The sequence below is a fragment of the Mobula birostris genome, chromosome X (genome assembly GCF_030028105.1).
Source record: "Mobula birostris isolate sMobBir1 chromosome X, sMobBir1.hap1, whole genome shotgun sequence".
Lineage (NCBI taxonomy): Eukaryota > Metazoa > Chordata > Chondrichthyes > Myliobatiformes > Myliobatidae > Mobula > Mobula birostris.
Genome location: NC_092402.1, coordinates 3,632,624 through 3,659,700, shown reverse-complemented (window position 1 = coordinate 3,659,700; position 27,077 = coordinate 3,632,624). Strand labels below are relative to the sequence as shown.

General features: G+C 51.5%; 1 protein-coding gene across 2 annotated transcripts in view; it reads right to left on the bottom strand.

Annotated features, from left to right (window-relative positions):
- Positions 1–27,077, bottom strand: part of LOC140191751 (zinc finger protein Aiolos-like) — a 309,305-nt gene that overhangs the window by 137,449 nt on the left and 144,779 nt on the right. For both annotated transcript variants that reach the window (XM_072249457.1, XM_072249458.1), the window contains exon 5: positions 21,421–21,588. In XM_072249457.1, coding sequence (XP_072105558.1) covers positions 21,421–21,588 — 168 coding nt within the window. The remainder of the gene's footprint in view (positions 1–21,420; positions 21,589–27,077) is intronic.

Sequence of the window (27,077 nt, the reverse complement as noted above, 5' to 3'; positions counted from 1 at the left end):
TATAGTGGGGGAGTCCAGGACCTGAGGGCACAGATAGAGTGGATGTGGAGAGAATGTTTCCTATAGTGGGGAGTCTAGGACCAGAGGACACAGGTAGAGTGGATGTGGAGAGGATGTTTCCTATAGTGGGGGAGTCTAGGAGCAGAGGACACAGATAGAATGGATGTGGAGAGAATGTTTCCTATAGTGGGGAGTCTAGGACCAGAGGACACAGATAGAGTGGATGTGGAGAGAATGATTCTTATACTGGGGAGTCTAGGACCAGAGGGCACAGATAGAGTGGATGTGGAGAGGATGTTTACTATAGAAGGGAGGTCTAGGAACAGAGGACACAGGTAGAGTGGATGTGGAGAGGATGTTTCCTATAGTGGGGCAGTCTAGGACCAGAGGGCACAGATAGAGTGTATGTGGAGAGGATGTTTCCTATAGTGGGGGACTCTAGGACCAGAGAGCACAGATAGAGTGGATGTGGAGAGGATGTTTCCTATAATGGGGGAGTCTAGGACCAGAGGGCACAGATAGAGTGGATGTGGAGAGGATGTTTCCTATAGTGGGGGAGTCTAGGACCAGAGGGTACAGATAGAGTGGATGTGGAGAGGATGTTTCCTATAGTGGGGGAGTCTAGGTCCAGAGGGCACAGATAGAGTGGATGTGGAGAGGATGTTTCCTATAGTGGGGGAGTCTGGGACCAGAGGGCACAGATAGAGTGGATGTGGAGAGGTTGTTTCCTACAGTGGGGGAGTCTAGGATCAGAGGACACAGATAGAGTGGATGTGGAGAGGATGTTCCCTACAGTGGGGGAGTCCAGGACCAGAGGACACAGATAGAGTGGATGTGGAGAGGATGTTTCCTATAGTGGGGGAGTCTAGGACCTGAGGGCACAGATAGAGTGGATGTGGAGAGGATGTTTCCTATAGTGGGAAGTCTAGACCAGAGGACACAGATAGACTGGATGTGGAGAGGATGTTTCCTATAATGGGGGAGTCTAGGACCAGAGGGTACAGATAGAGTGGATGTGGAGAGGATGTTCCCTATAGTGGGGGAGTCTAGGACCACAGATAGAGTGGATGTGGAGAGGATGTTCCCTATAGTGTGGGAGTCTAGGACCAGAGGACACAGATAGAGTGGATGTGGAGAGGGTGTTTCCTATAGTGGCGGAGTCTAGGACCAGAGGGCACAGATAGAGTGGATGTGGAGAGGATGTTTCCTATAGCGGGGGTGTCTAGGACCAGAGGGCACAGATAGAGTGGATGTGGAGAGGATGTTTCCTATAGTGGGGGAGTCTAGGACCTGAGGACACAGATAGAGTGGATGTGGAGAGAATGTTTCCTATAGTGGGGAGTCTAGGACCAGAGGACACAGATAGAGTGGATGTGGAGAGAATGTTTCCTGTAGTGGGGAGTCTAGGATCAGAGGGCACAGATAGAGTGGATGTGGAGAGGATGTTTACTATAGAAGGGAGGTCTAGGACCAGAGGACACAGGTAGAGTGGATGTGGAGACGATGTTTCCTATAGTGGGGGAGTCTAGGACCAGAGGGCACAGATAGAGTGGATGTGGAGAGGATGTTCCCTACAGTGGGGGAGTTCAGGACCAGAGGACACAGGTAGAGTAGATGTGGAGAGGATGTTCCCTATAGTGGGGGAGTCTAGGACCAGAGGACACAGATAGAGTGGATGTGGAGAGGATGTTCCCTATAGTGTGGGAGTCTAGGACCAGAGGACACAGATAGAGTGGATGTGGAGAGGGTGTTTCCTATAGTGGCGGAGTCTAGGACCAGAGGACACAGATAGAGTGGATGTGGAGAGGATGTTTCCTATAGTGGGGGAGTCTAGGTCCAGAGGGCACAGACAGAGTGGATGTGGAGAGGATGTTTCCTATAGTGGGAAGTCTAGACCAGAGGACACAGATAGAGTGGATGTGGAGAGGATGTTTCCTATAGTGGGAAGTCTAGACCAGAGGACACAGATAGAGTGGATGTGGAGAGGATGTTTCCTATAGTGGGAAGTCTAGACCAGAGGACACAGATAGAGTGGATGTGGAGAGGATGTTTCCTATAGTGGGGGAGTCTAGGACCTGAGGACACAGATAGAGTGGATGTGGAGAGAATGTTTCCTATAGTGGGGAGTCTAGGACCAGAGGACACAGGTAGAGTGGATGTGGAGAGGATGTTTCCTATAGTGGGGGAGTCTAGGAGCAGAGGACACAGATAGAATGGATGTGGAGAGAATGTTTCCTTTTGTGGGGAGTCTAGGACCAGAGGACACAGATAGAGTGGATGTGGAGAGGATGTTCCCTACAGTGTGGGAGTCTAGGACCAGAGGACACAGATAGAGTGGATGTGGAAAGGGTGTTTCCTATAGTGGCGGAGTCTAGGACCAGAGGGCACAGATAGAGTGGATGTGGAGAGGATGTTTCCTATAGCGGGGGTGTCTAGGACCAGAGGGCACAGATAGAGTGGATGTGGAGAGGATGTTTCCTATAGTGGGGGAGTCTAGGACCTGAGGGCACAGATAGAGTGGATGTGGAGAGGATGTTTCCTATAGTGGGGAGTCTAGGACCAGAGGACACAGATAGAGTGGATGTGGAGAGAATGTTTCCTATAGTGGGGGAGTCTGGGACCAGAGGGCACAGATAGAGTGGATGTGGAGAGGTTTTTTCCTACAGTGGGGGAGTCTAGGATCAGAGGACACAGATAGAGTGGATGTGGAGAGGGTGTTTCCTATAGTGGCGGAGTCTAGGACCAGAGGGCAGAGATAGAGTGTATGTGGAGGGGATGTTTCCTATAGTGGGGGACTCTAGGACCAGAGGGCACAGATAGAGTGGATGTGGAGAGGATGTTTCCTATAGTGGGGGAGTCTAGGACCAGAGGGCACAGACAGAGTGGATGTGGAGAGGATGTTTCCTATAGTGGGGGAGTCTAGGTCCAGAGGGCACAGATAGAGTGGATGTGGAGAGGATGTTTCCTATACTGGGGTGAGTCTAGGACCAGAGGACACAGATAGAGTGGATGTGGAGAGGATGTTTTCTATAGTGGGGGAGTCTGGGACCAGAGGGCACAGATAGAGTGGATGTGGAGAGGTTGTTTCCTGCAGTGGGGGAGTCTAGGATCAGAGGACACAGATACAGTGGATGTGGAGAGGATGTTCCCTACAGTGGGGGAGTCCAGGACCAGAGGACACAGGTAGAGTAGATGTGGAGAGGATGTTCCCTATAGTGGGGGAGTCTAGGACCAGAGGACACAGATAGAGTGGATGTGGAGAGGATGTTCCCTATAGTGTGGGAGTCTAGGACCAGAGGACACAGATAGAGTGGATGTGGAGAGGGTGTTTCCTATAGTGGCGGAGTCTAGGACCAGAGGGCACAGATGGAGTGGATGTGGAGAGGATGTTTCCTATAGTGGGGGAGTCTAGGACCTGAGGGCACAGATAGAGTGGATGTGGAGAGGATGTTTCCTATAGTGGGAAGTCTAGACCAGAGGACACAGATAGAGTGGATGTGGAGAGGATGTTTCCTATAGTGGGGGAGTCTAGGACCTGAGGACACAGATAGAGTGGATGTGGAGAGAATGTTTCCTATAGTGGGGAGTCTAGGACCAGAGGACACAGATAGAGTGGATGTGGAGAGAATGTTTCCTATAGTGGGGAGTCTAGGATCAGAGGGCACAGATAGAGTGGATGTGGAGAGGATGTTTACTATAGAAGGGAGGTCTAGGACCAGAGGACACAGGTAGAGTGGATGTGGAGACGATGTTTCCTATAGTGGGGGAGTCTAGGACCAGAGGGCACAGATAGAGTGTATGTGGAGAGGATGTTTCCTATAGTGGGGGACCCTAGGACCAGAGGGCACAGATAGAGTGGATGTGGAGAGGATGTTTCCCATAATGGGGGAGTCTAGGACCAGAGGGCACAGATAGAGTGGATGTGGAGAGGATGTTTCCTATAGTGGGGGAGTCTAGGAACAGAGGGCACAGATAGAGTGGATGTGGAGAGGATGTTTCCTATAGTAGGGGAGTCTAGGTCCAGAGGGCACAGATAGAGTGGATGTGGAGAGGATGTTTCCTATAGTGGGGGAGTCTGGGACCAGAGGGCACAGATAGAGTGGATGTGGAGAGGTTGTTTCCTACAGTGGGGGAGTCTAGGATCAGAGGACACAGATAGAGTGGATGTGGAGAGGATGTTTCCTATAGTGGGGGAGTCCAGGACCAGAGGACACAGGTAGAGTAGATGTGGAGAGGATGTTCCCTATAGTGGGGGAGTCTAGGACCAGAGGACACAGATAGAGTGGATGTGGAGAGGATGTTCCCTATAGTGTGGGAGTCTAGGACCAGAGGACACAGATAGAGTGGATGTGGAGAGTGTGTTTCCTATAGTGGCGGAGTCTAGGACCAGAGGGCACAGATAGAGTGGATGTGGAGAGGATGTTCCCTATAGTGGGGGAGTCTAGGACCAGAGGGCACAGATAGAGTGGATGTGGAGAGGATGTTTCCTATAGCGGGGGAGTCTAGGACCAGAGGGCACAGATAGAGGGGATGTGGAGAGGATGCTTCCTATAGCGGGGGAGGCTAAGACCTGAGGGCACAGATAGAGTGGATGTGGAGAGGATGTTTCCTATAGTGGGGGAGTCTAGGACCAGAGGGCAGAGATAGAGTGTATGTGGAGGGGATGTTTCCTATAGTGGGGGACTCTAGGACCAGAGGGCACAGATAGAGTGGATGTGGAGAGGATGTTTCCTATAGTGGGGGAGTCTAGGACCAGAGGGCACAGACAGAGTGGATGTGGAGAGGATGTTTCCTATAGTGGGGGAGTCTAGGTCCAGAGGGCACAGATAGAGTGGATGTGGAGAGGATGTTTCCTATAGTGGGGAGTCTAGGACCAGAGGACACAGATAGAGTGGATGTGGAGAGAATGTTTCCTATAGTGGGGAGTCTAGGACCAGAGGGCACAGATAGAGTGGATGTGGAGAGGATGTTTACTATAGGTCTAGGACCAGAGGACACAGGTAGAGTGGATGTGGAGAGGATGTTTCCTACAGTGGGGGAGTCTAGGACCAGAGGGCACAGATAGAGTGTATGTGGAGAGGATGTTTCCTATAGTGGGGGACTCTAGGACCAGAGGGTACAGATAGAGTGGATGTGGAGAGGATGTTTCCTATAATGGGGGAGTCTAGGACCAGAGGGCACAGATAGAGTGGATGTGGAGAGGATGTTTCCTATAGTGGGGGAGTCTAGGACCAGAGGGCACAGATAGAGTGGATGTGGAGAGGATGTTTCCTATAGTGGGGGAGTCTAGGTCCAGAGGGCACAGATAGAGTGGATGTGGAGAGGATGTTTCCTATAGTGGGGGAGTCTGGGACCAGAGGGCACAGATAGAGTGGATGTGGAGAGGTTGTTTCCTACAGTGGGGGAGTCTAGGATCAGAGGACACAGATAGAGTGGATGTGGAGAGGATGTTCCCTACAGTGGGGGAGTCCAGGACCAGAGGACACAGATAGAGTAGATGTGGAGAGGATGTTCCCTGTAGTGGGGGAGTCTAGGACCAGAGGACACAGATAGAGTGGATGTGGAGAGGATGTTCCCTGTAGTGTGGGAGTCTAGGACCAGAGGACAGAGATAGAGTGGATGTGGAGAGGGTGTTTCCTATAGTGGCGGAGTCTAGGACCAGAGGGCACAGATAGAGGGGATGTGGAGAGGATGTTTCCTATAGTGGGGTGTCTAGGACCAGAGGGCACAGATAGAGTGGATGTGGAGAGGATGTTTCCTATAGTGGGGGAGTCTAGGACCTGAGGGCACAGATAGAGTGGATGTGGAGAGGATGTTTCCTATAGTGGGAAGTCTAGACTAGAGGACACAGATAGAGTGGATGTGGAGAGGATGTTTCCTATAGTGGGGGAGTCTAGGACCTGAGGACACAGATAGAGTGGATGTGGAGAGAATGTTTCCTATAGTGGGGAGTCTAGGACCAGAGGACACAGATAGAGTGGATGTGGAGAGAATGTTTCCTATAGTGGGGAGTCTAGGACCAGAGGACACAGATAGAGTGGATGTGGAGAGGATGTTTTCTATAGTGGGGGAGTCTGGGACCAGAGGGCACAGATAGAGTGGATGTGGAGAGGTTGTTTCCTGCAGTGGGGGAGTCTAGGATCAGAGGACACAGATACAGTGGATGTGGAGAGGATGTTCCCTACAGTGGGGGAGTCCAGGACCAGAGGACACAGGTAGAGTAGATGTGGAGAGGATGTTCCCTATAGTGGGGGAGTCTAGGACCAGAGGACACAGATAGAGTGGATGTGGAGAGGATGTTCCCTATAGTGTGGGAGTCTAGGACCAGAGGACACAGATAGAGTGGATGTGGAGAGGATGTTCCCTACAGTGTGGGAGTCTAGGACCAGAGGACACAGATAGAGTGGATGTGGAGAGGATGTTCCCTACAGTGTGGGAGTGTAGGACCAGAGGACACAGATAGAGTGGATGTGGAAAGGGTGTTTCCTATAGTGGCGGAGTCTAGGACCAGAGGGCACAGATAGAGTGGATGTGGAGAGGATGTTTCCTATAGCGGGGGTGTCTAGGACCAGAGGGCACAGATAGAGTGGATGTGGAGAGGATGTTTCCTATGGTGGGGGAGTCTAGGACCAGAGGACACAGATAGAGTGGATGTGGAGAGAATGTTTCCTATAGTGGGGGAGTCTGGGACCAGAGGGCACAGATAGAGTGGATGTGGAGAGGTTTTTTCCTACAGTGGGGGAGTCTAGGATCAGAGGACACAGATAGAGTGGATGTGGAGAGGGTGTTTCCTATAGTGGCGGAGTCTAGGACCAGAGGGCACAGATAGAGTGGATGTGGAGAGGATGTTTCCTATAGCGGGGGTGTCTAGGACCAGAGGGCACAGATAGAGTGGATGTGGAGAGGATGTTTCCTATAGTGGGGGAGTCTAGGACCTGAGGGCACAGATAGAGTGGATGTGGAGAGAATGTTTCCTATAGTGGGGAGTCTAGGACCAGAGGACACAGATAGAGTGGATGTGGAGAGAATGTTTCCTATAGTGGGGAGTCTAGGATCAGAGGGCACAGATAGAGTGGATGTGGAGAGGATGTTTACTATAGAAGGGAGGTCTAGGACCAGAGGACACAGGTAGAGTGGATGTGGAGAGGATGTTTCCTATAGTGGGGGAGTCTAGGACCAGAGGGCAGAGATAGAGTGTATGTGGAGGGGATGTTTCCTATAGTGGGGGACTCTAGGACCAGAGGGCACAGATAGAGTGGATGTGGAGAGGATGTTTCCTATAGTGGGGGAGTCTAGGACCAGAGGGCACAGACAGAGTGGATGTGGAGAGGATGTTTCCTATAGTGGGGGAGTCTAGGTCCAGAGGGCACAGATAGAGTGGATGTGGAGAGGATGTTTCCTATACTGGGGGGAGTCTAGGACCAGAGGACACAGATAGAGTGGATGTGGAGAGGATGTTTTCTATAGTGGGGGAGTCTGGGACCAGAGGGCACAGATAGAGTGGATGTGGAGAGGTTGTTTCCTGCAGTGGGGGAGTCTAGGATCAGAGGACACAGATACAGTGGATGTGGAGGGGATGTTCCCTACAGTGGGGGAGTCCAGGACCAGAGGACACAGGTAGAGTAGATGTGGAGAGGATGTTCCCTATAGTGGGGGAGTCTAGGACCAGAGGACACAGATAGAGTGGATGTGGAGAGGATGTTCCCTATAGTGTGGGAGTCTAGGACCAGAGGACACAGATAGAGTGGATGTGGAGAGGGTGTTTCCTATAGTGGCGGAGTCTAGGACCAGAGGACACAGATAGAGTGGATGTGGAGAGGATGTTTCCTATAGTGGGAGAGTCTAGGACCTGAGGGCACAGATAGAGTGGATGTGGAGAGGATGTTTCCTATAGTGGGAAGTCTAGACCAGAGGACACAGATAGAGTGGATGTGGAGAGGATGTTTCCTATAGTGGGGGAGTCTAGGACCTGAGGACACAGATAGAGTGGATGTGGAGAGAATGTTTCCTATAGTGGGGAGTCTAGGACCAGAGGACACAGATAGAGTGGATGTGGAGAGAATGTTTCCTATAGTGGGGAGTCTAGGATCAGAGGGCACAGATAGAGTGGATGTGGAGAGGATGTTTACTATAGAAGGGAGGTCTAGGACCAGAGGACACAGGTAGAGTGGATGTGGAGACGATGTTTCCTATAGTGGGGGAGTCTAGGACCAGAGGGCACAGATAGAGTGTATGTGGAGAGGATGTTTCCTATAGTGGGGGACCCTAGGACCAGAGGGCACAGATAGAGTGGATGTGGAGAGGATGTTTCCCATAATGGGGGAGTCTAGGACCAGAGGGCACAGATAGAGTGGATGTGGAGAGGATGTTTCCTATAGTGGGGGAGTCTAGGACCAGAGGGCACAGATAGAGTGGATGTGGAGAGGATGTTTCCTATAGTGGGGGAGTCTAGGTCCAGAGGGCACAGATAGAGTGGATGTGGAGAGGATGTTTCCTATAGTGGGGGAGTCTGGGACCAGAGGGCACAGATAGAGTGGATGTGGAGAGGTTGTTTCCTACAGTGGGGGAGTCTAGGATCAGAGGACACAGATAGAGTGGATGTGGAGAGGATGTTTCCTATAGTGGGGGAGTCCAGGACCAGAGGACACAGGTAGAGTAGATGTGGAGAGGATGTTCCCTATAGTGGGGGAGTCTAGGACCAGAGGACACAGATAGAGTGGATGTGGAGAGGATGTTCCCTATAGTGTGGGAGTCTAGGACCAGAGGACACAGATAGAGTGGATGTGGAGAGTGTGTTTCCTATAGTGGCGGAGTCTAGGACCAGAGGGCACAGATAGAGTGGATGTGGAGAGGATGTTCCCTATAGTGGGGGAGTCTAGGACCAGAGGGCACAGATAGAGTGGATGTGGAGAGGATGTTTCCTATAGCGGGGGAGTCTAGGACCAGAGGGCACAGATAGAGTGGATGTGGAGAGGATGTTTCCTATAGTGGGGGAGTCTAGGACCTGAGGGCACAGATAGAGTGGATGTGGAGAGGATGTTTCCTATAGTGGGAAGTCTAGGACCAGAGGACACAGATAGAGTGGATGTGGAGAGGTTGTTTCCTATAGTGGGGGAGTCTAGGACCTGAGGGCACAGATAGAGTGGATGTGGAGAGGATGTTTCCTATAGTGGGAAGTCTAGGACCAGAGGACACAGATAGAGTGGATGTGGAGAGGATGTTTCCTATAGTGGGGGAGTCTAGGACCTGAGGACACAGATAGAGTGGATGTGGAGAGAATGTTTCCTATAGTGGGGAGTCTAGGACCAGAGGACACAGATAGAGTGGATGTGGAGAGAATGTTTCCTATAGTGGGGAGTCTAGGACCAGAGGGCACAGATAGAGTGGATGTGGAGAGGATGTTTACTATAGGTCTAGGACCAGAGGACACAGGTAGAGTGGATGTGGAGAGGATGTTTCCTATAGTGGGGGAGTCTAGGACCAGAGGGCACAGATAGAGTGTATGTGGAGAGGATGTTTCCTATAGTGGGGGACTCTAGGACCAGAGGGCACAGATAGAGTGGATGTGGAGAGGATGTTTCCTATAATGGGGGAGTCTAGGACCAGAGGGCACAGATAGAGTGGATGTGGAGAGGATGTTTCCTATAGTGGGGGAGTCTAGGACCAGAGGGCACAGATAGAGTGGATGTGGAGAGGATGTTTCCTATAGTGGGGGAGTCTAGGTCCAGAGGGCACAGATAGAGTGGATGTGGAGAGGATGTTTCCTATAGTGGGGGAGTCTGGGACCAGAGGGCACAGATAGAGTGGATGTGGAGAGGTTGTTTCCTACAGTGGGGGAGTCTAGGATCAGAGGACACAGATAGAGTGGATGTGGAGAGGATGTTCCCTACAGTGGGGGAGTCCAGGACCAGAGGACACAGATAGAGTGGATGTGGAGAGGGTGTTTCCTATAGTGGCGGAGTCTAGGACCAGAGGGCACAGATAGAGGGGATGTGGAGAGGATGTTTCCTATAGCGGGGGAGGCTAAGACCTGAGGGCACAGATAGAGTGGATGTGGAGAGGATGTTTCCTATAGTGGGGGAGTCTAGGACCAGAGGGCACAGATAGAGTGGATGTGGAGAGGATGTTTCCTATAGCGGGGGAGTCTAGGACCTGAGGGCACAGATAGAGTGGATGCGGAGAGGATGTTTCCTATAGTGGGGGAGTCTAGGACCAGAGGACACAGATAGAGTGGATGTGGAGAGGATGTTTCCTGTAGTGGGGGAGTCTAGGACCAGAGGGCACAGATAGAGTGGATGTGGAGAGGATGTTTCCTACAGTGGGGGAGTCTAGGACCAGAGGGCACAGATGAGTGGATGTGGAGAGGATGTTTCCTATAGTGGGGGGAGTCTAGGACCAGAGGACACAGATAGAGGGGATGTGGAGAGGATGTTTCCTATAGTGGGGGAGTCTAGGACCAGAGGACACAGATAGAGTGGATGTGGAGAGGATGTTTCCTATAGTGGGGAGGTCTAGGACCTGAGGGCACAGCCTCAGAATAGAACAGAGATGAGGAGGAATTTCTTTAGCCAGAGGACGGTGAGTCTGTGGAATTCATCGCCTGTGGAGGCAAAATCACTGGGAATGTTCAAATCAGAGTTTGGTAGGTTCTTGGATAGTATAGCTTATGAGAATAGGACGAGTGAGCTTGGCCTTTTCTCCTTGGAGCAACGGAGGATGAGAGAGTTGTATGAGATGATGAGAGGCATTGATCATGTGGATAGTCAGAGGCTTTTCCCCAGGTCTGAAATGGCTAGCTCGAGAGGGCACAGGTTTAAGATGCTTGGAAGTAGGTACAGAGGAGATGTCGGGGTAAGTTTTTCACGCAGAGAGTGGTGAGTGTGTGGAATGGGCTGCCGGCGGCGGTGGTGGAGCTGGATACAACAGGGTCATTTAAGAGCCTCTTTGATAAGAGCTGAGTAAAATAGAGGGCTGTGCACTCGGGAAATTCTAGGCCGTTTCTAGAGTCGGTTACATGGTCGGCACAAGATTGTGGGCCGAAGGGCCTGTAATATGCTGTAGATTTTCTACGTTTTATGTTCGATGATCAGTCAGGGCGTCAAAGGTTACGGGGAGAAGGCAGGAGAATGGGGTTGAGAGGGATAGTAAATCAGCCACGACGGAATGGGGGGAGCGGACTCGATGGGCCGAACGGCCTAATTCTGCTCCCGTGTCTTCAACACGGAGCAGGGGATAAGTGGGGAGGAGTTGGAAACGTTGCCGGTATTGTCCCTGAATCAGAGAGTGAAGTGAGTTCCCGATTTAAGAAGTTTTGATTGAACAGATCACAAGGCTGATTCACCCCCCTGGCGTGGGTCAGTAACCAGCGACGCAAGTCTAGAATCTCCCACACAAGACCTAAAGGGAAGATGGCGAAGACAGCGGGTGGAATCCCAAACGACGTAACTTCAATCTTTACGTAGGCTGGACAAGTCAGACGAGAGGCTCTGCAGGTGCTGGAAATCCAGAGCGAAACACACACCCAGGCACACAGAAGTGCAGAAGCAAATCAGCTGGTCAGGCATCGTCTGCGGGGGAGGAATGAGCCATCGACATCGCTAGCCCAGACTCCACAGCTGCACGGTGTGAGAGGCAACCCACGTGGTTGCAGCGAGGGAGCGTGCAAACTCCACGGGGGCAGCATCAAAATCGGGTCTCTGGTACCGAGGATGCTTCCTGACGGCTGCGATAATGTAATCGAACTGTCTGGGCATGTCCAGGGAGGGGGTGGGGGGAAGGGTGGCACCTCCGGTGAGGGGGCTTGTCATGTCCATTCCAGGGGGCAGCTCACTCACCCTTGGTCCCCGCCGGACACTCCGCTCTCACCGGCGGCTCCAAGTCGCTGTTGGCACGCGACACCAGCCACAGCCCAGTACTCCGCCTCGACAGGTGAGGGTAGCCGGCAGGTCTTGTATTCCGATAGGTACACGCCTGTCCCAGCTCGCGAAGTCAGCTCTGGCGGACCGGGCGGGCGAGATCTACGGTGAGACCCGATGGCCACGGAGCCGGTTCTGTAACGCCCCGCGGAGAGCGAAGGGCATGACGAGGCACTGGAGACGTCACCATCGTCCACTGCAACCAGGGGACACCCCGGTTTGTGACGACTACTCGGACCACTGGGACCGGACTTCCGAGGTCGAGAGAGTGGGTTTTCCACTTTCAAAACTCTCCCGCTCAGCCCTCCTGTTGTCGCTGGATACAACGGACAATCGACAATCAAAATACTGTGGTTCTTAACCAAGTTATGAACATGAGGGAGGGGGCACGAAAAGGAATAGGAGGGAGTAGAGTGACGGCTCTCAGCTCCGAGTCACTCTCCAGCACTGTGCAGGGTGTCTCCTTGTGGGTAGCCCACACACACTCACACACACACACACACACACACACACACACACACACACACACACACTGAGTGATCAACTCTTAAAACTTCATCCAATGTCACAGAGGTGCCAGCTCGGTGACGCGCGATGGACTTCACCCCGGCACGCTCTCGGGCGCTTCGCCTGGCGTGCGTGTGGAGGCAAGCAACTGCGAGCCGCCTCAGACGCTGGGCACCCTGTAACGTGCGATAAGCACCCTGCGCTCCCCCCCCGCCACTGGATCATCGACTTCCCGGCCAGTCCGTGCAGGTTGGAAATAACATCTCCACCTCGCTGATGATCAACACTGGCGCACCTCAGGAGTGTGTGCTTAGCCCACTGACCTACTCTCTCCACACCCGCGACTGGGTGGCTAGGCACAGCTCAAATGCCATCCAGAGATTTGCTGACGACACAACTATTGCTGGCAGAAGGCATAGAGGAGTCAGGTTTATCAGCCTGTGGTGCCACAGCAACAACCCGACACTCAACGTCAGCGAGACCAAAGAGCTGATTGTGGAGTTCAGAACGGGTAAGATGAAGGAACACACACCACTCCTCACAGACGGACCTGAAGTGGAGAGAGAGTGAGCAGTTTCAAGTTCCAGGGTGTCAACATCTCCAAGGGCCTAACCTGGACCCAATATTTCATTCGGAGTCTGAGGAGATTCGGTTTGTCACCGAAAATGCTCGAAAACTTTGACAAAGTGAGGAGGAGGAGAAGATGGCGACGCGATGCAGCACGCGTGGCCTCTCCGGTGATGAATATCTGTTATCTGTCAAGTAGGGTGCCGTGCACAATCCTGATTTGATGGAGGCAGATGTGAGAGCACGGAGGAACATCTGGTGAAAATTCTGAAATGAAATGCCTGTTTCGCTGCCGCTGCTACTGTGTGATCCGAAATCTCCGGAGGGGAAGGCCCCGAGTCCTCGGCTTTGCCTGTTGCTGGGTGGCCTGGGTCGGGGTCGAAGCACTTGGCAGAGATGGTGCTCGGTGTCGGAGGGCTGGTCGAAGGCTCGGAGTTTTCAGATGGACTCAGAGTCCACAGTGGTCGGGTGCTTCCAACGCATCGGCAAGTTTGCAGGGCTTGGAAGCTCATGGCAGGGAGAATTTCTCCCTTCTACCGTCTGCGTGAGATGTTGGGGCTATCGGGACTTTGAGACTTTTTTTTACCGTGCCCATGGCCTGCTTTTTATCAAATTACGGAATTGCTTTGCACTATCGTAACTATATGTTATAATTATGTGGTTTTTGTCAGTTTTTCAGTCTTGGTCTGTCTTGTGATATCACACTGGAGGAACATTGTATGATTTCTTAATGCATGCATTACTAAATGACAATAAAAGAGGACTGTGTGTCCTCATAATCTAATCTTTCCTGTAGATAGGTGACCAGAACCGCACACAATACTCCACGTGAGGCCTCACCAGGAGCACTGCCTACGCAGGGCACTTAGTATTATCAAGGATCCCACCCATCCATCCAGCACCCTCTTTGACTTTCTACCATCGGGTAGGAGACTCCAATGCATAAAGACAGGAACGGTCAGGGTGGGGGACAGTTTCTCCACACCCCTCCAGGCCATTAGGCTTCTGAACTCCCTGCCGCATTGCATTTTTTAATGCATGGATTCCTAAATGACTATAAACGAGGACTGAGCGTCCTCATAATCTAATCTAAAAAAAATATACTGCTGAGAGCATTCTGACTGGCTGCATCACCTTCTGTTGGGGGTGTGGGGCCTGTACAGGATCGAAATTAGCTGCAGAAAGTTGTGAGCTCAGTCAGCTCCAACACGGGCACCAGCCTCCCCAGCGTCCAGGACATCTTCACGGAGTGATGCCTCAGACGTCCATTGTTAAGGACCCCGTCACCCAGAACGTGCCCCCTTCTCAGTGCCACCAGTGGGAGGAGGTACAAGAGCCTGAAGACACACACTCAGCGATTCAGGAACAGCTTCTTCCCCTCTGCCATCAGGGAGGAGGTACAGGAGCCTGAAGACACACACTCAGTGATTCAGGAACAGCTTCTTCCCCTCTGCCATCAGGGAGGAGGTACAGGAGCCTGAAGACACACACTCAGCGATTCAGGAACAGCTTCTTTCCCTCTGCCATCAGGGAGGAGGTACAGGAGCCTGAAGACACACACTCAACGATTCAGGAACAGCTTCTTCCCCTCTGCCATCAGGGAGGAGGTACAGGAGCCTGAAGACACACACTCAACGATTCAGGAACAGCTTCTTCCCCTCTGCCATCAGGGAGGAGGTACAGGAGCCTGAAGACACACACTCAGCTATTCAGAAACAGCTTTTTCCCCTCTGCCATCTGATCTCTGAATGGGCATTGAACCCACGAACACTACCTCACTACTTTTTTAATGTCTATTTCTGCACGCCTTATTTAATTTCCATATGTAATTACTGTATTCCACAGTTTTTAACCCCCTCTCCATTATCATGTATCGCAACGTACAGCTGCCGCAAAGACAACAGATTCCACGACATACGCCGGTGAGATTAAACCTGTTTCTGACGCGGTACCCACCCTCTAACGCGAGATGTGCGCCGTGATGCGAAGCGCGTGTTCTAAGCACCAAGCGTACAGAAGACCTAGCAACACACGTAAAAGTTGCTGGTGAACGCAGCGGGCCAGGCAGCATCTATAGGAAGAGGTACAGTCGACGTTTCGGGCCGAGACCCTTCGTCAGGACTAACTGAAGGAAGAGCTAGTAAGAGATTTCCATCTTCTTTCAGTTAGTCCTGACGAAGGGTCTCGGCCCAAAACGTCGACTGTACCTCTTCCTAGAGATGCTGCCTGGCCTGCTGTGTTCCACCAGCAACTTCTGTGTGTGTTGCTTGAATTTCCAGCATCTGCAGATTTCCTCGTGTTTGCGTGCAGAAGACCTGCTGGGCGCACAACAGTGGATTAGAGAACCTGGATCATACAGCACAGGAACAGGCCCTTTGGCCGATGACTAGTTAAACTAGTTAATGCCCATCAGTGGCGAGGCTGAGGACTCGTTCTGGGGGACTGTATATTGTACACATTTCTCTGACATTAAATTCGACCTTTGGGGTTCACACCGCACATGTTCCTGGATTCTGGTTGCTCCCTTTCTCTCTGCTGGTTTTGAGCGGTTTGATCGGGGGAGGGGGCGATCGATGAGGACTGGGGCGCACTTGGGCGGAGAACGACCGGCGTGCGCTAGCGGCGCTGAACTGGACACGACTGGACCCCTGCTTTGATGGCCGATATCCCACCTGTTGTTTGCTCGCTTTTTTGCCGTTGGCACAATTTGCTCCTTCTTTTGTGCGCTGGGTGTTTGATGCTTTCTTGAACGGGCTCCACGGTGTTTCTTTGTTTCATAGAAACATAGAAAACCTACAATACAATACAGGCCCTTCGGCCCACAATTCTGTGCCAAACATGTCCTTACCTTAGAAATTACCTAGGGTTACTCATAGTCCTATATTTTTCTAAGCTCCATGTACCTATCCAGGAGTCTCTTAAAAGACCCTATTGTATCCGCCTCCACCACTGTCACCAGCAGCCCATTCCACACACTCACCACTCTCTGCGTAAAAAAACTTAACCCTGACATCTCCTCTGTACCAACTTCCAAGCACCTTAAAACTGTGCCCTCTCCATACATAACCATTACAGCACAGAAACAGGCCATCTCGGCCCTTCTAGTCCGTGCCGAACTCTTACTCTCACCCAGTCCCACCGACCTGCACTCAGCCCATAACCCTCCATTCCTTTCCTGTCCATATAACTGTCCAATTTAACTTTAAATGACAATATTGAACCTGTCTCTACCACTTCTGCTGGAAGCTCGTTCCACACAGCTACCACTCTGAGTAAAGAAGCTCCCCCTCATGTTACCCCTAAACTTTTGCCCTTTAATAAGGGCTCTCGTGCTAGCCATCTCAGCCCTGGGAAAAAGGCTCTGACTATCCACACGATCAATGCCTCTCATCATCTTATACACCTCTATCAGGTCACCTCTCATCCTCCATCGCTCCCAGGAGAAAAGGCCAAGTTCACTCAACCTATTCTCGTAAGGCATGCTCCCCAATCCAGGCAACATCCTTGTAAATCTCCTCTGCACCCTTTCTGTGGTTTCCACATCCTTCCTTTACTACTGTTCACCTGTGGGGTACACCAGGCTACATACTGTGTAGAACTGGTGACATTCACTGTATGATAACCTGTAGAGTTATATACAGATGGAGTTGTTTGTCTGTCTTATCCGACGATGACAGGAGACCTGTGCAGGAAAAGACCTTGCACGGGGCAGTTCCACTCCCTGGACCTCGGAAGTCCGGGTCCAGTGGTACACCTAGTCGTACAAGCCGGGGGTCTTCCTTGGTTGCAGTGGGTGACCGTGACGCCCTCCGTCCCTCGCCATGCCCCCTTCCCCCACCCTCCGTGGAGCGTTGCAAAGCTGCCTTCCCGGCTGTTGGATCTCGTCCGCCCGTCCCGCCGAAGCTGACTCGGCGAGCTACTTCCACTGAATGGGTTTTACGGCCGAAGCTCACTGCTGCTTCCCCGGGGGGAGTGAACACTCCCCCCACCTTCTCATCGATATCACAGCAAGTGGTTTACGTAAATAAAACATACGTCTCTTGAAGGACTATCTCAGGATAAGAGTTGGAACAAGCCACATAACCAAAAGAAACAGATTGAGACCACTGCTGCTTACATTCAGAAACAACGCAAAATGGCTATGCACTAGTATAATTATATAGAGTTACATAACTGTGTGTATGCATATAACATTATATACTGTTAGTTAATAGATATTAATAGGCACATATATATAGATAACGTGGCCAAGTGGTTAAGACGTCGGTCTAGTGATCTGAAGGTCGCTAGTTCGAGCCTCGGCTGAGGCAGCGTGTTGTGTCCGTGAGCAAGGCACTTAACCACACATTGCTCTGCGACGACACCGGTGCCAAGCTGTATGGGTCCTAATGCCCTTCCCTTGGACAACATCGGTGTCGTGGAGAGGGGAGACTTGCAGCATGGGCAACTGCTGGTCTTCCATACAACCTTGCCCAGGCCTGCGCCCTGGAAACCTTCCAAGGCACAAATCCATGGACTCACGAGACTAACGGATGCCTATTATATATATATATATATATATTTAGAGATAACTAGGGTGCACAGTACTGTAGTTATGTATTACATTGTACTGCTGCCGCAAAAAAATACAAATTTCTTGACATACGTGAGTGATGATAAACCTGATTCTGATACGGGTCTCTATTGTAGACTGAGAGTGGGAAGGGGACAGGGAGAGGGGAATCAGGGTTGGGAAGAGGGGGAGGGAGCGAGAAGCACCAGAGAGACATTTTGTGATGGTCAATAAACCAGTTGTTTGCTTTGAAGCAAATGACCTTGCCCGGTGTCTCAGGGCTGGGTATGTCTGCACTCGCAAACCACCCCCGCCACCCCCACCCTGTAACCCTGACACTCCTCTGCCACCTATCCCACAGCCCTCCTGCGGCGCCTCACCCTCGCAGTTCCCGACGTCCTCTGCTCCCGCCAGATTTACAAACTCGCACTCCGCTCCTTGTTGACCAATACAGCACCGTGTAAAAGTCTTGAGCGCCCTAGCGATAGATACCGTATGTGCCCAAGACCTTTACACAGTACTGTACGTTGCTAACAAGACAAGGCAGGAAAGGCAGTGGAAGGGAAGGTGGCTCTCCGGTGATGACACAGCAAGTTGAACAAGGCAATAAAATGGACACGCACACAAAAACAGAACCTCATGAACTATCATATATCGAGGGGGAATGACGTGAAGTCTCCACAAATGCCTCTGAAGACCACAAGACCATCAGACATAGGACCAGAATTAGGCCAGTCAGCCCATCGAGTCTGCTCTGCCGTTCCACCACAGATGATTTACTATCCCTCTCAAACCCGCTTTCTCCCCGTAACCTTTGACACCCTGACTGATCAAGAACCTGTCAACCTCCGCTTTAAATACACCCAGTGACTTGGCCTCCACAGCTGTCTGTGGCAATGAATTCCACAGATTCACCACCCTCTGGCTAGAAATTCCTCCTCATCTCTATTCTAAATGGACGTCCCTCTATTCTGAGGCTGAGCCCTCTGGCCTGAGACTCCCCCACGACAGGAAACATCCTCTCCACATCCACTCTATCTGTGCCCTCTGGTCCTAGACTCCCCCACTATAGGAAACATCCTCTCCACATCCATTCTATCTGTGTCCTCTTGTCCTAGACTCCCCCACTACAGGAATCATCCTCTCCACATCCACTCTATCTGTGTCCTCTGGTTCTAGACTCCCCCACTATAGGAAATATCCTCTCCACATCCACTCTATCGAGGAAGTTAAACATTCGATAGGTTTCAATGAGATCCTCCCTCATTCTCTGTCAGTACAAGCCCAGAGCCATCAAAAGCTTCTCGTCCTTTAACCGTTTAATTCCCAGAAACTTTCTCGTGGACATCCTGAAGACCCTCTCCGATGTTAAACTGCTCACAATTCTCCAAGTGAGGCTTCATGCTGCCTCAACATTACAAGCTTGCTTTTATATTCCAGTCCTCTTGAAATGGATGCTAACATTCCATTTGCCTTCCTCACCACCAACTCGATCTGCAAATTAACCTTTAGGGAACCCTGCACGAGGACTTCCAGGTCCCCCTGCCCCTCTGATTTCTTGTTCCCTATTTAGGAAATAGTCTGCACCTTTATTTCTTCTACCAAAGTGCTTGACCATACACTTCCCGACACTGTATTCCATCTGCCACTTCTTTGCCCATTCTCCTAATCTGTCTATGCCATGAATTCTCCACGGATGCCTCCACAGGGAGGACTGGCTGATTCAGGAATCAACACGACCAATGCGGGGATGCAAACGTTGCGAAGAACAAATTAAAGAGTCTGAAAAGAGATCTAGTGCTTTCCCGGCGTGTTATGAGGCATAACCTCTTCTCGGGCTCCCAGATGTTGATTCTAACCAACATTTCGATGACAAACTCTGCCATCTTCGTCAGGGACGATGCCTGGACACGCCTAGCCCGGTGGTATTTATACCCCCGACGTCCATCCCTCCTGATTGGTTAGTCCTCAACCAATCAGGTTCCCGCTGTCCCCACCTTGTTTACACTTGCATTCCAGTCCTTACTTAAGCATGTTTGTTAAAATTCTTATTCTCCAGCCTTACTTCACAGCCTTCCTTCAGCAGGCAGTCCCAAAACCCACAGAAGCCTGGTACCACCAGACTAGACGTGCCCAGGCATCAACTCTGATGAAGATGTCAGAGCTTGACATCCAAACGCCAGCTAAAATCGGCACCTCGACCCGGCTGGAAGCCCGAGGAGAGTTTATCCGTTAAGGAACCTGTTAGTTCACCAATAGGCAAGTGGGGCCCGTCAGCCCTGGACGGCAGCCCACCTAGGAGAAGGAAAACTCTGCTGCCTTGGGAAAGGCTTCGGGAGTAAACCCTGAGGAAGAAATCCGGAGCCGGGGTCCCTGAGGCAGTTCGATGCTGTTTACAACTTCACTCTGGCAGCCTCTGAGACGACACTGGTGCCAAGCTGTATGGGTGCTTGCCCTTCCCTTGGACAACATCAGTGACGTGGAGAGGGGGAGCCCACTGCACGGGCAACAGCCGGTTCTTCAAATCTTCCCGCCCAGGCTTGCGCCCCGGAGAGGAGACAGTCCACCGGAGGCACAAACCCATGACCCCCTCTGGGGACCCTAGGGGTCGGGGTTAGTGAGTTGCGGGCAGGCCACCTGGGCGTCAGAATGCATGGCAAAACTATGCAGGCTGCCCCCCCCCCCCCCCCCAGCACCGTCCTCGCTGGCTTGATTGGGTACAGCCGGCTAGGTGAAGTGAATTCATCCAGCACAGCACAATTCCGTACAAGTAAACTATCAACGAGAGAGAGAGAGGGAGGGAGAGAGGGAGAGAGGGGAGAGATAGAGATAGAGAGAGAGACAGACAAACAGACACAGAGACAGGTCTGCACTATCGGGCAGTTTAAATATTCAGCAACCTACCACCAGGGAAGTGATGACTCCCTGCCTCCTGTTAGACTGTTTGAGGTAACTTGTTTTTGTTTTAAATTTTTTTCTACCTCTCTTCAAATATTTACATCTGTGCACTCGTGATGCTGCTGTGACACCGTCATTTGCTTTGGGATCAATAAAGTATCCATCTATCTATCTAAAGACAGCTAGTGTTGGATTCCATTTGAAGCTCCTCACTGCTGTGGAGGGAGAACTGGCATGTGGACGGAGGCCTCTGTCATCGAGCGACCGCTTTCTCTCCCCCTCTCTCTCGACAGGTGGCGAGAGTCGAGATATCTCGAGTTGGGGAGTCTCGGAGTCAAAAAGAGCGACGCGGCAGACCGTCACAGTGACTGTTGGTGTCCCCCTACCGCTGTGAAGCAGGTGACGCCTCCTCAGTCAGTCAGAGAGAGAGAGAGCCTGTGGCAAGTCGAACTGTCCGGTATAGAATAGCTTTTGTGATCACGGTCTCTCGTTGGGGGCTTTGGCGGGCGATGGGCGCTGGAACGAGTGTCGGGAGGGGGAGTTTGACACTTTGTCGCTGCTTGCATGGGGGGGTATGAGGGGCGAGAGGGGGGGCTTTGGGGTTCTAACATTTTTCTGCCGTTCATTCTTCTGGGGGTCCTCTTATTTCTTAGAGGATGTCTGTGAAGGCTAAGGTCGTATACTGTACGCATTCCCTGACAACAAGCAGAACCTCTGAACCGTGGAGCTGATTTTACGTAAAAGCAAAATCACCGAAACTTACTGGCTACTGCTTTTTTTTCTACCTTTCTCCTTTTCAACTATAATTTTAATTGAGTCGAAATTGTTGAAATCTGCATCCGGCCTGCTTCCTCTCATGAAGCCTGCATGCAAATTGTGACCTTTACTCACATTTCTTGGAAGCAGACCTGAAACAGTATGTAGAGATTTCTGATGACACCATATAACTGAACGTACACACACACACACACAGATACTTACTGGAATGTGTGCGCAGGTGACCCGACAGTGCATCTCTGCGGCGGCAGGCGTAGTTACAGAGGTGGCATTTGAAGGGTTTTTCGCCAGTGTGCAGTTTTAAGTGGCGCAGGAGGTTTCCTTTCTGGGTAAACGACGCACCGCACTGACTGCACTGAAATGGGCGCTCGCCTGGAAGACCAAGAAGCGTTAAGAATTAATATCAGCCCCTTCAAGGGTTTGCGTGTACGTTCTGTGCAGCAGTTTGGGGAAGACGCTTGCTAGACGCATGTTGGCGGGACTTGGGTTCAGAGTTCAAAGTTCAAGGTAAATTTCTGTCTGGGTAGCCTCCAACCTGATGGCATGAACATTGATCCTCTAACGTCCGTTAATGCCCCTCCTCCCCTTCTTACCCCATCCTTAATTATTTTTCTCTCTTTTCCTCTCACAATAACTCCTTGCCTGTTCCCCATCTTCCTCTGGGCTCCCCTCCCTCTTTTCTTTCCCCCTGGGCCTCCTGCCCCATGATCCCCTCATATCCCCTTTTGCCATCACCTGTCCAGCTCTTGGCTCCATCCCTCCCCCTCCTGTCTTCTCCTATCATTTTGGATCTCCCCCTCCCTCTCTCACTTTCAAATCTCTTACTAGCTCTTCCTTCAGTGAGTCCTGACGAAGGGTCTCGACCTGAAATGCCGACTGTACCTCTTCCTAGAGATGCTGCCTGGCCTGCTGCGTTCCACCATCATTTTTTGTGTGTGTTGCTTGAATTTCCAGCATCTGCAGCTTTTCTCGTGTTTGCTTTATACAGTGGCATGCAAGAGTCTGGGCACCCCCGGTCAAAATTTCTGCTACTGTGAATAGCTCAGCGAGCAAAAGATGAACTGATTTCCAAAAGGCATGAAGTTAAAGATGACACATTTCTCTGATATTTTAAGCAAGAAAACGTTTTCATTTCCATCTTTTACAGTTTCAAAATAACAAAAAAGGAAAAGGGCCCGAAGCAAAAGTTTGGGCACCCTGCATGGTCAGTACTTAGTAACACCCACTTTGGCAAGTATTCACAGCTTGTAAATGCTTTCGTAGCCAGCTAAGAGTCTTTCAATTCTTGTTTGGGGGATTTTTGCCCATTCTTCTTTGCAAAAGGCTTCTAGTTCTGTGAGATTCTTGGGCTGTCTTGCATGCACTGCTCTTTTGAGGTCTATCCACAGATTCTCGATGATGTTTAGGTCGGGGAACTGTGAGGGCCATGGCAAAACCTTCAGCTTGTGTCTCCTGCGGTAGTCCATTGTGGATTTTGAGGTGTGTTTAGGATCATTATCCTGTTGTAGAAGCCATCCCCTTTTCATCTTCGGCTTTTTTACAGACGGTGTGATGTTTGCTTCCAGAATTTGCTGGTATTTAATTGAATTCATTCTTTCCTCTACCAGTGAAATGTTCCCTGCGCCACTGGCTGCAACACAAGCCCAAATCATGATCGATCCACCCCCATGCTTAACAGTTGGAGAGGGAACCTTTTCATGAAATTCTGCATCCTTTTTTCTCCAAGCATACCTTTGCTCATTGCCGCCAAGAGAAGTTCTATTCAAAAGGTTCAAAGGAACATCTAAACAAGCCTGATGCATTTTGGAAACAAGTCCTGTGGACTGGTGAAGTTAAAATAGAACTTTTTGGCCGCAATGAGCAACAGTATGTTTGGAGAAAAAAGGGTGCAGAATTTCATGAAAAGAACACCTCTCCAACTGTTAAGCACGGGGGTGGATCGATCATGCTTTGGGCTTGTGTTGCAGCCAGTGGCACAGGGAACATTTCACTGGTAGAGGGAAGAATGAATTCAATTAAATACCAGCAAATTCTGGAAGCAAACATCACACCGTCTGTAAGAAAGCTGAAGATGACAAGAGGATGGTTTCTACAACAGGATAATGAACATAAGCACACCTCAAAATCCACAATGGACTACCGCAGGAGACACAAGCTGAAGGTTTTGCCATGGCCCTCACAGTCCCCTGACCTAAACATCATCGAAAATCTGTGGATAGACCTCAAAAGAGCAGTGCATGCAAGACGGCCCAATTATCTTACACAGCTTAGAAGCCTTTTGAAAGGAAGGATGGTCGAAAATCCCCCAGACAAGAACTGAAAGACTCTTAGCTGGCTACAGAAAGTGTTCACAAGCTGTGATACTTGCCAAAGGGGGTGTTACTAAGTACTGCCATGCAGGGTGCCCAAACTTTTGTTTCAGGCCCTTTTCCTTTTTTGTTACTTTGAAACTGTAAACGATGGAAATGAAAAAGTTTTTTTGCTTAAAATATTAAAGAAATGTGTCATCTTTAACTTTATGCCTTTTGGAAATCAGTTCATCTTTTACTCGCTTAGCTATTCATAGTAGTAGAAATTTCGACCAGGGGGTTTGCATGCCACTGTATATATGCCACCCTGAGGTTCATTTTCTTGTGGGCATTCACAGTAAATGCAGAGAAGCCAAGTCGGCTGACGACACAACTATCGCTGACAGGACGTCAGGCGGTGACGAGAGGGCGTACAGCAGCGAGCTGGGTCAGCTGGTCGAGTGCATTCGCAGCAACGGCCTCGCGCTCAAGGCCGATTAAGACCAAAGTATCGACGGCGGGCTTCACGAAGGGTGAAGATGAGGGACACGCACACACCAGCCCTCCCAAACGGGTCACAGGCGGAAGGGGTGAGAGCAGTTTCGAGTCCCTGGGTGTCGACGTCTCCGAGGACCGAACCTGGGCCCGCCGTATCGACCCAGTCTTAAAGGAGGCGCGACAGCGGGAGTTTTCAGGCGATTCGGTCGGTCGGCAAAAAAACACTTGCAACTTTCTACGGATGTGCCACGGAGAGCACTCTAACTGGCTGCATCGCTGTCTGGTATGCAAGTGGGACAGGGGTGGGGGGGGCTACCGCACAGAATCGAAGTAAGCTGCAGAGAGTTGTAAGCTCACGGGCACCAGCCTCCGTCGTATCCAGGACATCTTCAAGGCGCTGTGCCTCAGAAAGACAGCATCCATCATTAAGGGACCCCCATCACCCAGGACATGCCCCCTTCTCATTGCCATTAATTGTATCAGTTGCAGCTATATAGGACCCTGGTCAAACCCCACTTGGAGTACTGTGCTGAGTTCTGGTCGCCTCACTACAGGAAGGACGTGGAAACCATAGAAAGGGTGCAGAGGAGATTTACAAGGATGTTGGGATGTTGTCTGGATTGGGGAGCATGCCTTATGAGAATAGGTTGAGTAAACTCGGCCTTTTCTCCTTGGAGCGACGGAGGATGAGAGGTGACCTGATAGAGGTGTACAAGATGATGAGAGGCATTGATCGTGTGGCTAGCCAGAGGCTTTTTCCCAGGGCTGAAATGTCTGCCACAAAAGGGCACAGGTTTAAGGTGCTTGGAAGTAGGTACAGAGGAGATGTCAGGGGTAAGTTTTTTTACGCAGAGAGTGGTGAGTGTGTGGAATGGGCTGCCGGCGGCGGTGGTGGAGCTGGATACAATAGGGTCTTTTAAGAGACTCCTGGACATGGAGCTCAGAAAAATAGAGGGCTGTGGGTAACCCTAGGTAATTTCTAAGGTAAGGACATGCTCGCACAGCATTGTGGGCCGAAGGGCCTGTATTGTGCTGTAGGTTTTTCTGTGTTTCTATGTATTGTATTAATTATATTTTCAGATCAATGAATCCAATCAGGAAGCAATGGTGCGGGATTTTGTTCCTTATCATGGTGTGGATTCGATGGACCTCTCAGCTTTGAAAACACCAGGTTACACAGAGGAGCAGAGCTTTGATTTTATAATAGAGAGAGAGATGAACTGAGAAAGGAGACAATCGGACCACGGCACCCGAACGTGGCTCCTTTTGGCGATACACGGCAACCTGCGAGTCCACAGAGAGCACCCTACCCGGTAGCTGCTCGTGAGAAGGGCACTGGAAAAGAAAGTCCATCCTCTGCTGGCAACACAAAACCCCGGAGGACCCAGCAGGTTCAGGCAGAACCCTCCTCTGCCAAGACGAGGCCACTCCTCAGGATGGAGGAGCAACACCTCACATTCGGTCTCGGTAGTCTTCAACCCCATGTTATGAATACCGATTTCTCTAACTTCCGATATCTTTCACTTCGCCCGCACCCCCCCCACCCCACCCTTTCTCTTCTTCAATTCCCCACTCTACCGTCTTACCTCTTTTCCTCACCTATCACCTCTCCCTGGGTCCCCTCCTCCTCCCCCTTCTCCCACGGCCCACTCTCCTCTCCAATCAGATCCCTCCCTCTCAAGCCTTTGTCTTTTCCACCTATCACCTCCCCCTGCTGTCCGTCCTCCTTCCCATTCCCCCCAACCTTTTGATTCTGACTTCTTCCCCCTTCCTTTCCAGCCCTGATGAAGGGTCTTGGTCCGAAACGTCGACTGTTTACTCTTTTCCACAGACGCTGCCTGACCTGCTGAGTTTCTCCAGCATTTTGCGTGTGTTGCTCTGGATTTCCAGCGCCTGCACACAATCTCTCTGCTCAGAGGCGGGTATCGCCAGGGAAATAAGTGCACTTTCCACGCCGCTTTGAACGGTCACACCTTCACGAAGTACGAAGCTCGCCTAAAGCTGTGATGTGGCCTTCACAGAACCTCCGGAGGGGCACTTGCTTCAATCCCTAATCCCACCCCCCCCCGGGACAAAAACCTCCCCCAATGTCACACACACACACACACAGTGCTAGAAGAACTCAGCAGGTCAGGCAGCGTCTATGGAGAGAATAAACAGTCGACGTTTCAGGCCGAGACCCTTCATCGGGACTGGAAAGGAAGGAGGAAGAAGCCAGAATAAGAAGGTGGGAGGGAGGGGAAGGAAGACAAGCTGACAGGTGAGACCAGGTGAGGGTGAAGGTGGGTGGGGGAGGGGGAGATTACAAGCTGACAGGTGAGAGCAGGTGAGGGGGAAGGTGGGTGGATGGGGGAGGGGGAGATTACAAGCTGACAGGTGACAGGTGAGGGGGAAGGTGGGTGGGTGGGGGAGGTGGATGAGGACAAGCTGACAGGTGAGGGGGAAGGTGGGTGCGGGGGGAGGGGGATGAGGACAAGCTGACAGCTGAGACCAGGTGAGGGGGAAGGTGGGTGGGTGGGTGGTTGGGTGAGAAGGACAAGCTGACAGGTGACAGGTGAGGGGGAAGGTGGGTGGGGGAGGGGAGGAGGACAAACTGACAGGTGAGACCAGGTGAGGGGGAAGGTGGGTGGGTGGGTGGGAATGGGAGGAGGACAAGCTGACAGGTGACAGGTGAGACCAGGTGAGGGGGAAGGAGGAAGGTGGGTGGGTGAGGAAGGGGAGGAGGACAAGCTGACGGGTGAGACCAGGTGAAGGGGAAGGTGGGTGGGTGGGTGGAAGGGGGAGGAGGACAAGCTGAGGGAGGTGGGTGGAAGGGGGAGGGGGAGGAGGATGTACTGACAGGTGAGACCAGGTGAGGGGGGAGCTGGGTGGTTGAAGTGAAGGTAAAAGGGCTGGAGAAGAAGGAATCTGACAGGAGAGCAGAGTGGACCAGGTGAGAAGGGGAAGGAGGAAGGGGCACCGGGGAGAGGCCAGAGGCCATGACTGCCTTGAAGCAGGAGGGTCCCACTGGGGAGCTCGCCACCAATGTCTACCACGCCTTGCTTATCCCAGCACGACTGAATGAAGCGGGCAAGC